Genomic DNA, 16,956 nt, shown 5'->3' with positions numbered 1-16,956 from the left:
TCGATGCTCAACCACTAAGCCACCCCAGCCAGGGCAGAACTTATTTTTAGATGAGCAAAATGCTTAACTTTTAAATGCTCAATTTTACACAAACTTTAGAATTTAATGTAGTTACTATTATGTAAATTTGGACCAAAAGCCAATGTACAGAGTGCTTTATGCTGGTCTGTAAAAAACATTGGTCATTCTATTCAGTACGATTGCTGATAGATTGAAATACATAATCCCTAAATATTTACTGAAGTATAATAAGCTCTTTAATTATAAAACACCAATTAATTTCTATTTTTCTTTTTAATTTAAAAAAGGAAAACATTTCTGTATAATTACATTTCCTATTTGAAGACGAGTGTATGATTTTATGTGCCAGTTCCCAATTAGCTGCCATGCAATTTTTTACCTTAGAAAACAGATACAGGTATTTATATCTGAAAACTTACCATCTAACACGATTCCAGCAATTTCTCTCCCAACGGGAAAGAAATCCTTCTCCATCTTCATTTCTGCCAGAAGCTGAATCATGACAAAGGCCATTTATTGTCAAAAGTAAGTCCTGGCTTCTTACCCCAGAGGAGCAAGAGCACAAATCAAACCACAAAACAGCAAACAGGATTCAATATTTGGAAGAAAGCCCAAACAAATGACTTCACAAGACAGGCTTCTCGTTAGAGTAAGAATTGGTTGTTATGTAGGGATTAGGTATGAGTATCATTATTCCAATCATTAACATACTTTGTTTAACATCTTTCTTCTGCCAAGTATGAAGGGAAAATATGTCCCAAATTTACCAGTCAGCTCATGAGACGGGGTGAGGGAGCTGGGAATGAGGGGTGAGGCTACTGAGAACAAAGGATCTCCTCCCACAGCCTTTAAAACCCCCGGGTGTTTCTCACAGGTCTTGGGTTAAGAAGCAGGAGGGAAGAGGTGATGGATATACTTAGGAAAATTGCCATTTATTTTCAATTTGGAATTTTTTAAAAAGAATAAATCATTTATTTTTGAGAGAGAGATTAGTGTTTTGTTAATATTCTGGCCAAACTGAGCACTTGACTTCTGAAGTGACAGAGTATATATACAGATAAGCCAGGAGTTTAAGTTCCTGCCATTTATACTTTTACTAGAGGCCCGGTGCACGAAATTCGTGCAAGAGTAGGCCTTCCTTCCCCCGGCTGCCGGCACCGGCTTCCCTCCGGCACCCGGGACCCGGGCTTCCCTCTGGCCGCTGGCAGGCTCTCGGGACCCGGGCTTCCCTCACAGCCCCGGCTTTGTCCAGAAGGTCGTCTGGAAGGACCTCCTAAAGGACATCTGGTCTAATTAGCATATTAAGCTCTTATTATTATAGATAATAATACCAGAGCCATGGAACATATTTGTAGGTATCATAGTATTATAGGAATAGTAAGTAAAAAGAAATTGAAGTAATTCTCTTATATATATTTTTTATCTTTCAGTATTTAGATCTCCTGTATAAGATCTCCTGCCTGGTTGCCAGAAAAATCTTTCAATGTGGAACTTTGTACTTTTGCTAAGATGACAACATGACACTCTCACAGAAATACTGGATGTTTCTTTTTACACGGTTTCTTTTATGCACTCTTGTACAGAGCTATAATCACAGTTATAGCAAATGCCTCCTGCTTCCGTCACCTACCATAAGCGTTTTCGTACATCGCTACACATTTTCATAACCGAGATGTTTAGTAGTTGTGCAATATTCCATTGAATTCACTTTCCTATTTCTATTAGACATGAGATAATTTCCTAGCCTCGGATTTCCGCCTCTTTTCCACCTGCTCTGTCTTTTATATCTTTTCCTGCTTTACTGCACCATCGAGGCCTCCATCTCCCAAAGAGGCTCGGCAGAGGCTGTGGTCGAAGCCCGGTTCGTCCTCTCTCTCCTGGTCCCAGGCTGGGACTGTCATGCATTTTCCATCGTGGAAGGGCTGAGCGTGGAAGGGCTGAGCGTGGAAGGCTGAGCGTGGAAGGCTGAGCGCAGAGCCCCGCAGACAAGGAGCAGTCCTGTTCCTGCTCACAGAGGAGCCTCCCTTCTCAGGTCGTGCTCAGGGAACAGAGCAGCCAGGGGAAGCTTAGGACTTTGTTCAGTAATTTCCCTCCATGTGGCTTCACTGCAGAAAAACTTTGATTCTAGAAATTGTGGCGACATTATTATCCAATAATTTAAGGGCCCAATAAAACTTTGGTATTGATTTTTACAAAACAGAGTAAATGGCCCCGCTATATCTATCATAGCACATTCAACCACAGCTTACCATTTGAAAACTGACCATGTATGTCATGGTCAATAATGGAAGATGACTAGGGGTAGTGAGAGGCTGGGGATGTGTATGCAGGAGAGAAAGACAAAGAGAAATGATGAGAATATGAACTCTATCTAAAGATGTTAACTAGAAATATCTATAGAATAGACAGTTAATAAATTAGTTGATTCAATTTCTATATTTTTACTATATTTATAAAAGCATTTTCTTCCTTGACTATAGGCCTTAGTAATTATAAATTCACAGCCTTTCACAATGTAAAGGAGCTTATAAGTTATTTTCCAATAATAATGTAAAATTCATAACTTCAATTAGACCAGCGGTTTGCAACCTGTGGGTCGCGACCCCTTTGGGGGTCAAAAGACCCTTTCACAGGGGTCGCTTAAGACCATCGGAAAACACATATATAATTACATATCGTTTTTGTGATGAATCACTATGCTTTAATTAGATTCAATTTCTAACAATGAAATTGGGGGTCACCACAACGTGAGGAACTGTATTAAAGGGTTGCCGCATTAGGAAGGTTGAGAAACACTGAATTAGACTAATATCTTAATATGGAAACATACAAATTCACATAAACTTTCCCCCTAGCTATTCTATTCTTCTAAGGATGACAATAATTTCTTGGCACTCAGAAGTCAGTTATCATTATATTAGTAAACTAAATAGACTATGAATTCTCATTTGACTTTTAGCCCAAATAAAAGCACCAATACCTTTGTATTTATGTGGCTCAGAGCACAAGCTTTAACCTGAAGTTTCACATAGTTATCCTCTGCAACAGGAAGATTTTCCTAGAACCAATGACAACAAAATATTACACATTCATTGAGCCCATGCCTTTATGATGTGAATTTTCATACACAACTGAACAAAATTAAACAGGCCCCAAATCTCACTTTAGGGATGACACCAGAGAGCTATTTGCATGCCATACTTGTGTATTCCATAGTATAATAAGGATTTCGGAACCATGAACACAATCCAGTTTTCCTCTGTCATCTTTCACTAACTCCAAAATCATTTAAGTCAAAAATCAAAATCTCAGACAGCTTGCTTCTACCATGGAATGATTTGGGCTTGCGACAGCCTTTCAAACAATCTCCAATATATGAAAATTCCACTCTCTATGCTTAAAGTGGTAAAAAACTAGAAACCATTTAAAGCTTAATGAATAGGGTGACTTTGCAAAGCTCAGAAATTAGTGTGGAAAACAGTGTTTTCCACCTCTTTTATTTCCCATTTTGAGAGAATGTATTTTCTGAAATATGACTACAATCTGGAAATTTACTTTATTGTGGTATTCAAAATAAATTGAGTTAATTTTGCAACATATAAGACTATTAAGGTATTGTTTTCCTAATATCTTTTATACCACCACCCAGGGGACTAAAAACTCCTTTGTAGCAACTCTTTTTAAAAATATAGTTATACTACAACATGGACCAGCACTGTAACATATGATTAAAGGAAAGTAATTTGTAGAGTTTCGTTTAAGCTTTCACTAAAAGATCATTTAAACTGGGTAAATATACTTATCTTGTTTCGTTTAATGATTAAACAATTTTTCTCACCCGTTCTTGAAATACAAATGTTATTTTTTCATTGGTAGAACTCTGTTGAAAATATAAGCCTTTCATAGTCACCTAAAGCAAAACAAAAGAAGAAAAAATATATACATGAAATAAACAAACCAACAAAATGTCATCTATACCAAACGAAAGCAAAAATCAAAAAATAGTGCTGGCAAAGGAGAAAGTGACAACTAGAAATGTAGTTTTCAAACAAAGAAATTTAGGTAATAGTGCTTGAAAGTGATCCAGAAGTGAATATGCCACCTTAGCAGAGAAGGGTTTACAGGTCAGCTTTCCACATGAAGGTGAGCATGTGTTTAATCTCACTTTGCTATTCAATAAAAATGATTAGATGTACTTGGGGGGTGGGGGTGGGGGAAACGGAAGAGGTTCAGAGGTGTCATTTGAAAGGCGTTCAAAGTCTTAAAAAAGACCATTAGGAAGGGAAAAGTGGGCCCTCGCCGGTGGCTCAGTTGGTTGAAGCATTGTCCCCTCCACCAAAAGGTTGGGGGTTGATTCTGGGTCAGGGCACATCCTTAGGTTGCCAGTGTGATCCCTGGTCCAGGCCTATGGGAGACAACCCACCAATGTTTCTCTCTCACATGGATGTTTGCCCCTCTCTCAAATCAGTAAAAACATACCCTTGGGTAAGGATTAAAAATAAATAAAAGAAAAAGTCCATCAAGACATCACAACTGTGCCCTTAATTCTTCTGTGACAGTTTACAACCATTTAATGGAAGCATTTAAATCTTAGTCTGTGGATTCTTGAAGCACATCTAAGGATTCCAGTTGTTTAATTTTCATAATAATTTTATGAAAGACTATTTTATTATTTTTATTTTAGAGATAGAGGAAGGAGAGAGGTAGAGAGAGTCTGATGGACTGGCATGTGCCCTGACCAGGAATCACACCGGTGACCTTTTGGGACACAGCATGGCGCTCAATCAATGAGCCACACTAACCAGGGCAGGACGGTTTTCTCTTTCAAATCCTCACCCAAGGATATTTTTTCACTGATTTTAGAGAGAGTAGGAGAGAGAGGGAAAGATGGAGAGAAATATCGATGTGAGGTAAACACATCGATTGGTTGTCTCTCGTGCCCTGACCAGGGCCCGGCTGGGATGGAGCCTGAAACTGAGGTACTGGCCCTTGACCAGAATCCAATCCGGACGCTTCGGTCTGCAGGCCGACGCTCTATCCGCTGAGCCAAACTGGCCAGGGCAAGACTATTAAGTGTAAATTTACAGGAGAGCACAACGCACACGGGAAGTGCCGAGGGCCCACTGCACAGCCTGCTGACCTCTGCGGAGTGTTCGCAGCCACGCAGGGAGCAGCACCCGCACCCAGAAGCTTCTGGCCCCCGCTACTCGCCACCTCCCTTCCTGGGGACACTCACTGGCCCCTAGCAGCACAGGCTCGTTGGGTCTGACTCACTTCATGGAAAAGAAATGACATCCCTTATGTCCACTTTCTTTTTCTCAACACGTGTTTGCTTCACCCGCATTGCCGCTGGTAGTTGCAGTTCATCATTCTCATTGCTATACAATATTACTATTATAGTCATCCATTACTATTGATTAATTCCACTGTAGACATTTGATTTTTTCAGTTTGGGGCTTTTACAAGTTATTCTTGTACCTACCTGTACAGGCGAAAGTGTTACTCCATTTATTTCATGAAGGAGGAAACAGTCTTGCAGAGGTTAAGGCACACCCCTAGGGCCGTATAGCACCAGCGGCCAGATCTGGGACAAACCAGATGCTCCCAACTCCGAAGTGATTTCTCTTATCCATTATACTCAGCGGCTTTCTACTGAGCTGCAAACATTAGACTTTCCACTTGAAACTAGGATCCCACACCCTTTAGCTTAGGGTTGTCATTTATGAAGTCCTTGTTGATAAAACTGATATTTAATTTGCAGAGCCCAGTGCAAATGAAAACGTGGGGAACCTGGCCCAGAAATTACGAAAATTTCACGCTGGTGACCAGAGCATGAAGGCTTCTGAGCATGAGGTCCGGGGCGAATGTGAAGGCCCCGCCAGGAGCCCTGACGGTAAACCTCAGAGGGTCTAACGGAGCTGAGTGAAGTCAGCAACGCTTCCTGCTTCCTAGAACATGGTAATCAGATTCTGGGACCAAGAGAAATGGACACACGCTCAAGGCACATCTAATCGTGTGTGTAGCACGTACCAACGGGGCATATGAAATGGGGCAGAGTGAGCCAGTCAGGTGACATGAATTCCAACCCTCTGGCAGGAAGGGCTGTGTGTGCATGTCAGTGTGTGGGGGGGTGTCTGCAGAGGAGCAGATCCAGCAGCCAGGCGTCCATTCCCGTTGACAGTAAACCGGCCCTCTAGCCCAGCTCCCAAGGCCGGCTAGATGCATGACCCGCTGCCGTCCGCCTGACGCCCGTTCCCCGCGCACACCCTGCCTGGGCCCGTCACTGCCTCACACCACATGGCCGCCGGTCTCCGGGCTTCCGGGCCCTGCCTGTTCGCTGACTGCGCTGTGCTTGCTCTGCAGATTCCGCAGTGAATCCAGCTCCACCTGCCCCTCTCCAGAGCCTCCCCCAGTGACGCTCAATCCCCCATCCGTTCCTGCTTCTCGATTCCGTTACACACTAACGAAACCTTGCCTGCCTCACTCACTCACGCACTAGTGGGATTTCCCAGCTATTGCTGGAGAGGACCAATATCCATCATCATTAACACTGAAATCCTTGCTCCTGCTCAGCCTGGAGCTCCTGGAGTGCCTTTTGAGAAATGAACTTTTACATGGCAGCACCTTGATTTCAAAACATCTCCTTCTGTAATTCGGGAAGCCACTTTCCTCTGCCCACTGCATCTTAGAACATGCGCTGTCTCCCAGAGCAGCAGTCACGTGGCCCTCAAACCACAGCACCCCAATTTCAAAGGCCTGGGCAGATAACTGCACTACAGCAAGAATTATACGCATAACATCACCAATGTTTTCAGTCAGATGACCCTAAATTGTTCCTCTAAATTTTGGGTTAAAATTGGCCTGGCTGGCAGAAAAAATAATGCTTAGTTGGTCCAATAAAGAACCAAGTGGGAACAAAAATATCCTCAAAATTACAAAGGGAAGAAAGAGAAGTGTTTTTACAAAAGTAGCAAGAAAATTGAGGAAATCTTATTTTACAACCCCAAAAAAGGAATACTGAGTTCTTGACACTTAGAAAATGGTAGAATGGATGGTATTCAAGGCCCAAGTCGTCTCTCAGGCATTGGTCTAGAGCAGTGATGGCGAACCTATGACACGCGGTCAGAGGTGACACACGAACTCATTTTTTTGGTTGATTTTTCTTTGTTAAATGGCATTTAAATATATAAAATAAATATCAAAAATATAAATCTTTGTTTTACTACGGTTGCAAATATCAAAAAATTTATATATGTGACATGGCACCAGAGTTAATAGGGTTTTTCAAAATGCTGACACGCCGAGCTCAAAAGGTTCGCCATCACTGGTCTAGATTAAATGGAACACTTAAGTCTATTATGTCAAAATTGTTTTATTGAATGTAAATATACTTGCACACAGGAAATAAATTAGCTGAGCACCTTATAAAATAAAAATATAAGTTAAAATATAGCACTTATCATGCCATTTCCAAGAATGAATGTCATTAACTTCAAAATTATATGTTGTACTCTCTTTTTTCTCAAGAAAAATGATTTTGAATATGATGTTACATGCAATAAACACGAATTATTCAAGAAAAATGACCTTATATATAATATTATATGCAATAAATATTAATATTTCAAGGATAAAAAGATTTTAAGTATAATGATATTACCAAAACTGTACTAACATAGTATGGTATCATAAAAGTTGTAGGAAATATTAAAAATCTGCAAATAACAGGATTACTTATATTATACTTCTAGTATATTTTTTTCCCTTCTGTCTCTATTTTTGTTCATCAGTTTATGTTGTTCATTATATTCCACAAATGAGTGAGATCATATGATATTTATCTTTCTCCGCCCGGGTTATTTCACTTAGCATGATGCTTTTAAAGTGTATTTTGTTGGATATGAGTATTGCTATTCCAGCTTTTTTTTTTTTTTCCATTTGCATGGAAAATTTTTTCCATCCCTTCACTTTCACCCTGTGTCTTTTGTTTTGCGGTGGGTCTCTTGTAGACAGCATATAGTTGGGTCATGTTTTTGTATCCATTCAACTAACCTATACCTTTTGATTGGAGCATTTAATCCATTCACATTTAGGGTTATTATTGAGAGGGACTTATGTATAGCCATTTTAATTCGGTACGGCTAGGATTCTCTCTCTGTTTCTTCTCAGCAGTCCCTTTACAGCAACCCTTTTAGCATTTCTTGTAATGCTGGCTTGGTGGTGGTGAACTCCTTTAGCCTTTTTTTGTCTGGGAAGCTCTTTACCTCTTTGACTGTCTCTTTGAATGATAGTCTTGCTGGATATAGTAATCTTGGTCTCAGATCCTTGCTTTCCATTACCTTGAGAACTTCATGCCATTCTCTTCTGGCCGGTAGAGTTTCTGATGAGAAATCAGGTGACAGCCTTATGGGAACTCCTTTGTAGGTAACAGTTTTCTCTTGCTGCCTTTAAAATTCTCTCTTTGTCTTTAATTATTGGCATTTTCATTATGTATGATGTGTCTGGGTGTGGGTCTGTTTGGGTTCTTCTTGTTTGAGGTTCTCTGTGCCTTCTGAACCTGTGTGACTTTTTCCTTTATCAGGTTAGGGAAGTTTTCTACCATTATTTCTTCAAACACCTTTCTGCCTCTGCTGGCACACCTACTATTCTAATATTGTTACGTTTCACATTGTCCCACAGCTCCCTTAAGCTGTCCTCCTGTTTTTTAATTGTTTCTTTCTTTTTAGTTCTCTAATTGAGTGATATTTTCAATTCAGTCTTCTAATTCACTGATTTGATCCTCAGCTTCCCCTAATCTGGTGTATTCCTCCCAAAGTGTTCTTTATTTGTATTATGTCATTCTTTATCTCAGACTGCCATTTTTTCATAGTTACTATATCTTTTTTCATACTGTTGAGCATTTTTAACATCATTACTCTGAACTCTGTTTCAGATAAATTTCTTATCTCTGCTTCATTTATCTCTTCTTCTGGAGAATTCGTTAGTTTTTTCATTTGGGGGTTGTTTCTTTGTTTCCTCATTTTGGTTGTCTGTTTGGGTTTATGACTTTGTTTTAGGTAGATTCTCTATACCTCTCAATCTCTAGTGCAGGATAGTGTTAAAGGCTGTTTCTGACTAATTGGATCAGGCAAAGACTCAAAGCCTCCAGGATTCCGAAATGGATTGCCCCCAGGCAATCATACTCAGGTATGGTGATTTTTTTTCAACAGGATGGGGCAGTTGCTTCTGCCTAGAGCAGGGGTGGGCAAACTTTTTGACTCGAGGGCCACAATGGGTTCTTAAACTGGACCGGAGGGCCAGAACAAAAGCATAGATGGAGTGTTTGTGTGAACTAATATAAGTTCAAAGTAAACATCATTACATAAAAGGGTACAGTCTTTTTTTTTTTAGTTTTATTCGTTTTTTCTTAAACTGGACCCGTGGGCCGGAACAAAAGCATGGATGGAGTGTTTGTGTGAAATAATATAAATTCAAAGTAAACATCATTACATAAAAGGGTATGGTCTCTTTTTTTTTAGTTTTATTCATTTCAAATGGGCCGGATCCGGCCCGGGGGCCGTAGTTTGCCCACGGCTGGCCTAGAGGCTACATTTAATCTCTTAAGTGGCCTTAGGGCAAGGTGTTTGCCAATAGGGCAGTGGTTCTCAACCTGTGGGTCGCGACCCCTTTGGCGGTCGAACAACCCTTTCACAGGGGTCCCTAAGACCATCCTGCATATCAGATATTTACATTACGATTCATAACAGTAGCAACATTACAGTTATGAAGTAGCAACGAAAATAATTTTATGGTTGGGTCACATGAGGAACTGTACTTAAAGGGCCAGAAGGTTGAGAACCACTGCAATAGGGTGTGTCGACTGTCTTCCCCCAAGGCAAGGCAGCTGTCCTGTGGGAAAGATGTCCTCCACTGTGTGAAGGAATGGCTCAGCCCAGGAAGCTTGGGGTGTCTGCCTTCTGAGCTCTATCCCCCGAGTCCCCAGTCCTGGTTCTGCTTTCACAGCTCCAGTCCACTTCACCCTCCCTCTGCCAGAGCACAAAGTGGGTGACTCCACAGGGAGTTTAATGCATTGGCCCTTTAAGAGGGTGCCTGAACTTGCAGCTGTCACTCCCTAGCAGACAGCACCCCACTGCTTTTCACAGCTAGATGTTATGTGGGTACCCTCCTCAGTTTGTGCTCTCTGCTGGGGAGCCCCGCTTCGGGATTAGATCCCAGAGTTCTCAGTGGCACCCCTACAGCTGAGCTATCTCTCCAGGACTTCAGTTGCCATCTGTGGGTGCCGGGCCAGCCCTTCTGTGCCTCCGCCCCTCCTATCAGTCTCTGTGCGGTCTCCACCTTCGGTCCTCGGGTATCAGGGTTCTCTCCTGTGAGTTTTCCATTGACTATTCAGGAAGCCTTTCCGTATTTCAGTTGTAATTCCAGCTTGTTCCTGGGAGCATGTCCGTGCCTCAGTGTTCTTTAAAATGATTCCCCTTCTCCCATTTTCAAAGTCAGCAACATGCACTTCTATGACCCTGTCTCCATAGTCACATCTCTCGCTCCTCTGTTCTACTCTTAACTTTCCTTTATCAAAGAAGTGCTACAGAAAACTTTTAAATGAAAATAAACCTGTTTAAAAATGTAGGCTGGCCCAAACCGGTTTGGCTCAGTAGACAGAGAGTTAGCCTGTGGACTGAAGGGTTCCAGGTTTGATTCTGGTCAAGGGCATGTACCTTGTTTGCAGGCACATCCCCAGTAGGAGATGTGCAGGAGGCAGCTGATTGATGTTTCTCTCTCATCAATGTTTCTAACTATCTCTCTCCCTTCCTCTCTGTAAAAAATCAATAAAATATATTTTAAAAAAAATGTAGGCTGACCCGGCCAGCATGGCTCAGTGGTTGAGGGTCAACTTGTAAACCAGGAGGTCATGGTTTCATTCCCCAACAGGGCACATGCCTGGGTTGCAGGATCAATCCTCAGTGTGGGATGTGCAGGAGGCAGCCAATCGATGATTCACTCTCATCATTGATGTTTAATCAATCCTTAGTGTGGGATGTGCAGGAGGCAGCCAGCCAATCGATGATTCTCTCTCATCATTGATGTTTCTCTCTTTCTCTCCCTCTCCCTTTCTCTCTGATATTATATATATATAGATAATATCAGTAGGCTAATATGCCCTATAAAAAGCAAAATAATTTACAGTTTTAAATAGGTTAATTTTTCCAGGCACATTAGATTTTAAATATGTTGAATATAAGTCTACAAATTGAGGATTATGTTTGTAATACTTTATACATTTAGAAGTCCACATGAAAGCTATTAGAAAATCTGGAGAAACAAAAATTAAGACACCTATTTTTAATAATTTTTGGTACAAAGCAGGGGACTTTGAATAAATGAAACATTTGCTATAAATAACACTTAAAAAAAGCAGTTAGTAAAGTACTGATCTTTTAAGGAATTCTAAAAAGAATCGATGGGAAGACATTTCCAGTGGCATCATCTTAGTTATAATAGCAACATGAACTCTACTTGCTCTCCTGCTACACTTAATCCCCTAAGAAGCTCATCTATTAATAATTGTAAATAAAACCTCTACAGATCATTCCTTATCTACACCTTCAGACCAAAAGTGTTCTGAGTATCAGGTCAAACTCACATTCAAGAGGCATAAAACTGGACGCATCTTTCTCCAAAATGAGTTTTGCTGTGCCCTTCTTCAGTCATCAGGAACCTGAGAGTCTGTCGCCATTCCTTCCTCTGCATGACGTTATGGACATAAACCTGCCCTTTTCTTTTGGGATCCTAGCTCACCGGCTCATTTTACGTTCTGATGGGTGTTAGCACAACTGATGTGCTAAGTGTAATGCCTCAGGCCTGGGCTAGGGCCACCGCCGCTGAGCGGCTTCCTTCCTTTCTCTCATCCAACCCCTCTGTTACTCTGTGGACAGCTGAATTCCTGAAAGTCCAACTCTGTATGTACTCAAATTTCTACTGTTCCCTGACACCAGCTTTGTAATACTGTGGCCACTTCCGGTTCAGGGTTCAGTTACAAGATCTCTGACGCACCCTCATTTTGTTTTAAGGAAAGCATAGGTATTGTCAAGCAGCCAGGCTACAGAACAGACAAATCAACCCCCAAATGTGGCCCCACATAGGTATTGTCAAGCAGCCAGGCTACAGAACAACAGACAAATCAACCCCCAAATGTGGCCCCGGAGCTCACCGCTCTGCCAGGACTGGTGCACTGCAGCATGATATAACTGGAAGGAGAAATCTTCAGTTACACTGAAGAGATGACTTAGATGTTAAGGTGATTTTTTTAGTTGATTGACTTTAGAGAGAAAGGAAGAGGGGAAGAGAGAGGGGACGGAGAGAGAGAGAGAGAGAGAGAGAGAGAGAGAACGAACCATGGATTTCCTGTTCCACATACTTATGCCTTCATTGGTTGCTTTTTGTACGTGCCCTGACCTGGGATTGAACTGCAGCCTTGGTATATCAGGATGACACTCTAACCAACTGACCCGCCCAGCCAGGGCCATGTTAAGTTTTAATAGTGTTCTCACTAACCTGTGAGACTTTTCATACTCTCCACATATCAGGTAAAGAAGTATGTCAACCCTGTGCCCAAATACTTGGTTAAAAAATACGGTCAGCAAATCAAAGTCACTAGATGGAGTTTGGCTTACATCCCATCCTCCGCAGGTGGTGAAGCATGTGCTCCTAACTGGCTGGGGCGGCTCTGCTTGTCGGAGGGCGGTGCTGCATGGCCTCACGGAGGACTCTCTGCACCGTCGAGGCAACGGCCTCTGGAATCCCGTCCACTCTAAGGACACGTTGCATAAGCATTGAGCAGAGATGGGCCACAACGGTCACGAGATGGTCACGGGAGGCACAAGATGTTCACGCCTGGCTGGCCGGAGGAAGCATTTCTAGCTGATACATGTTGTAAGAGCTTCTATATCCCCTTTTGGTATGTAATCTACATATAGGAAAACGCATGGGGTTGCATGGTCCCTACTGGAGGGCTTCGCAGAGACTGGCCACGTGGTCACGGTGGCATCATAAAGGGGACCCCGGCCTCAGCTGAGGGGAAAGAGGGCTGCGAGGCCACCTTAAATTCTCTGCTGATTATGACAATTAGATTCCTGTGAGCATTATTAAGACATACTCAACTGAGCTTACACGCCTGGGGCACAATCTTTATAGCTCACACAACCTGAGAGCGAAAGATAGGTGAAGAATTAGGAAAGGATAATTTTTCGTTTTTGACATAGGCTTTAGGCAGAAGAAAAAAGAAAAGGAAAGGCATTTGCTCGCAGATGTCAAATCGCTGCCTATCTGTGCAACAAGTGGTTTCAAACGTGTCTGTCTAGAATAGTGGCTCCCAACGACTTCTGGATCTCAAAAAATTTTTCATTCTCTCCTGCCTCCAAGAGAGCGTGACTTTTATTATTTACTGACCTACACTTAGGATTCTTATTGGAGGCTTCCCCCTGCCACTACCTCCAGGGGGTAATAGGTGGGTTTGGGGGTGGGTGGGATGGTCATTGATTGAAGGAATGGAAATCTTTGGCCCAGTAACTATTCAATGTAAGGCCACTGAATATAGTAAGTTCCAGAACAACAGAAACGTAACTTTCATTTATCTTACTAGTTAGCATCACATGTTCCTCTAGTGTGCCATGGAGACAATGGAGCCAACGGGGTGATGACTGACAGTCTCCTTATGCTGGCTTAGTCATGTGACCCAGCGACAGCGCAGGTGGTGAGGGGGGATCTCCCAATCTCTATCCCACCTTCCCTCCCCCAACTGACTCAGCCAGTCTCCCCCACTATTGTTACTGCAGTTTGTAAATGCCTGTTTAATTTTTCAACTCACTACAGAATCTTAAAAAAAATATTTGATTTTAGAGAGAGAGGATGGAAGGAAGAGAAAGAAGGTGGGGGGAGAGGGGGAAGAGAGAGAGAGGGGGGCACTGATTTGTTGAGCCACTTATTTAGGCACGCATTCATAGGCTGATTCTTGTATGTGCCCTGACAAGAATCGAACCTGCAACCTTGGTGTATCAGGACGATGCTCTTACCAGCTGAGCTCCCCCACCAGGACCTCACTACCGCATCTTAATGAAACCATCTCTTGCTTCAGATGCAAGATAGAAATTGCAATTCTGATTAAATATTTACTAATAAATTCACCATCGAGAGAAATAATTTACAAGATGTCACATTTATTATAATGTATAAAGTTAGAAGAAAATAATTTTGCAAAATACCATATTTTAGCATGTGTGGATATATGTATTTTCACTCTTCTACTCACAAACCTCTCCTTAGTTCCAAGATCATTGCGTCTAGAAAAATCACTAGTAAAGTTGTCTTTGAAATATTCTATGTGAAGTTCACATGAGCAAGAAAACATTAATTTTTACCAATTAAAAAATGATTTCACCAAAAACAAAAACACACCATGATTCCATAGTGAAACATGTTAAGAATTCCCGAATCTTCCCATCTTTATGGAAGTACACAAATGAATCAAGACACCACACTGCTGCCCAAGGTATAGTGCCTCTTCAGAGGCCTAAACATCTCAATGTTTTTCATATCCTTCTTCAATCCAGAACTTTGATTTTGAATACACAGCACTGAGAGTTGTAAAACTACCAACATATTTCAGTGCAACTGACAGGCAACTTGACCTTGCACAGGGAATCCTCTGTTTCAAATCTGAACAACTCATCCCCTGCCATAAACTGGAGCAGAGGCACCAATGACATGAAATTAGTGATAAAAGATAGTAACCATACCCTGAGTGTTGACAGATAGGATTTAGAAATCATAACGGAGCGGTTGAATCCTGGTTCTCCTACGTGCTAGCTATATGCCTCTGGGCTACTTAATTTTAACCTTCAAATCTATAAATCAGAGAGAGTAGCTACGACAAAGGGTTGCAATCGGATTAAGTGACATATATGCAAAGCACTCTGTAAGTGCTGGCTATTGTTACTATTACTTCTGTACGTTGGGCAGAGGACCTCTAATGTAGTCCTGATGCCCATCTCAAAGGGTTTGGTCACATGCAACCCCAGCGTGAACACCTCTGAGTTTCTGCAGGGGCAGCTGTGCCATCGGGATCTGCGCTGCCCGGCAAGGATGGCCACTAGCCACAGGTGGCTAAGGAGCACTTGAACTGAGTCTAGTCGGAATTAAGGTGTGCTGTAAATGTAAAATACACATCAGAATCAAAGACAATAAGAAAAAAAAGAATGTCTAATATCTCAATTAAAAATTAAAAATGTTTATTGTTGAAATGATAATTTTTTTGGAACTACTGGGCTAAATAAAACATTACAATTAATTTCACGCGCTTCCTTTCATGTTTCTTTTTAAACTATGGGTATCACAAAACGTAAAGTGACCCAAGTGGCTCGCCTTACACATGCTTGGACAGAGCTGATGAGGAATCGGCACCTGGAAGCTCGGTGGAGAGGCGGGTCCCAGGCGCCGCCCGCCCCTGAGCCACATCTGCACTTGAACGTGCAGCCAGCCAGGTGGCTCTCACGCTGGCTCCAGGGTACCAGCTGCTGAGCTGAAGAAGGCAGTTCTGGCCCTCGAGTCACATAAACGCCAATACCCCCGCTTTCTTTAGGGAACTGCTCCCCGAAAGGAAAGTGAAGGGGTAGAAAGCGGTGGCAGAGGAGTAAGGGAGAAGGAAAAAGAAACTCAAATTACAGGAACAAAATGCGGCAGGTGGGGGAAAACCAACCTGGAGATTCCGTGGAAGGGAGCTTGCAGACTTTTGCCTCCTTTCAATGTGGAGGGAGAAGCAAACCGAGCGAAAACCTGTAAGGAAGGAGCAGGAAGGAAATCGCGAGACAGATCAAGTCTTCCCCGCCCCTCGACGGCCTCAGCTAAGGGAGCTAGGCCTGAGCCCGAGGGCATCTGAGGCTGCGGTGCGGCGCGAACCGCCACCCGCCGCAGAGCTGGATGGTTACGCGGGGCGCCTATCGACCTTTCGTCCAAAGCCGCATTTCCCGAGACACACGACGCACTAACCGGGACTCACCTGCTTCCGAGAAGCTCTAACGGCCTGCCCCTTCGCCGCTGCCACCTTCGAGTCCTTCTGCAGAGAGCCCGCCCCCGCCGGCCCAGGCCCTACTCCCATTGGCCAGGCCGCTCGTCACTCCCGGACTCTCAGAGCTGTCGAGACCGCCATAGCAACCGAACTCGGAACTACATCTCCCGGCATGCTCTGCTCGGAGGCGAGGAGAGGTGCCGCACAGGCGCTACCAATAGATGGGTGAAGTTGTAGTCACCTGGAGGGTTCCGTTTTATGCAAATTTCAGTTAAAGACCACACCAGTTTTCATTCCAACCGTTTGCCCTACCACCTTCCTTGGGCTGTGCCCCGCCTCCCTTTTCGCCTTAGTTATTCTCTTCTTTAAAATCTTCCGTAACTAGATTAGCTGAATGCATCCTAACTAGTGTCTCGCGTGGCAAAGGACAGACACACACTGATCCCAGATCAGAAGCTTGTGGTTACGCCTTCTGGAAAGGGGGCGGGGAAGGAGACGCTTATGCCCGCCTCCTTGGAGCTAGCTGATTGGTTTACTGGAATGTCATTCCGTCCTCTTTCGTCTTTATTGGTCCCTCTCTATGGGTTCCCTAGGTGGGCGGTGCTAGAGGCGAGGGGCGGTGAGGAGGTGCGGACCCCTTCTTCTGATTGGAGGCTGCTTGTCCCCACCCATCTGTGGGCGGAGTCAGAGGGGGGATAGGGGCGGGGCAGGCCGCGGAGCCAGATGAGCAGATAGGCGGGAGCGAGGGAGCGAGGGAGGGCGCGACGGAGGTAGAGAGGAGCGGAGAGAGGGAGGGAGCGCAGCTTGGTTGCTCCGTAGTACGGCGGCTCGCGAGGGAGAGCCCCTCGCGGACTCGGGGACGCCCGGAGAGGCGGGTG

General features: G+C 43.3%; 1 protein-coding gene across 6 annotated transcripts in view; it reads right to left on the bottom strand.

Moving 5' to 3' along the window:
- Positions 1-16,498, bottom strand: part of CRYZL1 (crystallin zeta like 1) — a 35,320-nt gene extending 18,822 nt beyond the window's left edge. The window contains exons 1-5 of one of the 6 annotated variants that reach the window (XM_006753104.2): positions 16,070-16,147; positions 15,770-15,846; positions 3,860-3,931; positions 3,002-3,079; positions 441-513 (exon numbers count right to left, since the gene is read on the bottom strand). In XM_006753104.2, the coding sequence (XP_006753167.1) occupies positions 441-513; positions 3,002-3,079; positions 3,860-3,925 (217 nt within the window). In that variant the 5' untranslated portion in view covers positions 3,926-3,931; positions 15,770-15,846; positions 16,070-16,147. Of the gene's footprint in view, positions 1-440; positions 561-2,270; positions 2,334-3,001; positions 3,081-3,859; positions 3,932-15,769; positions 15,847-16,059 lie in introns of those variants that run through there. The other 5 variants (XM_006753103.2, XM_015560371.1, XM_015560373.1 and 2 more) reach the window with 5 other exon arrangements.
- Positions 16,499-16,956: the final 458 nt, after the last annotated feature.

This window comes from Myotis davidii, unplaced genomic scaffold (genome assembly GCF_000327345.1).
Source record: "Myotis davidii unplaced genomic scaffold, ASM32734v1 scaffold170, whole genome shotgun sequence".
Taxonomy (NCBI): domain Eukaryota; kingdom Metazoa; phylum Chordata; class Mammalia; order Chiroptera; family Vespertilionidae; genus Myotis; species Myotis davidii.
Note: the sequence above shows the minus strand (reverse complement) of the source record. Positions and strands in the feature narration are given on the sequence as shown.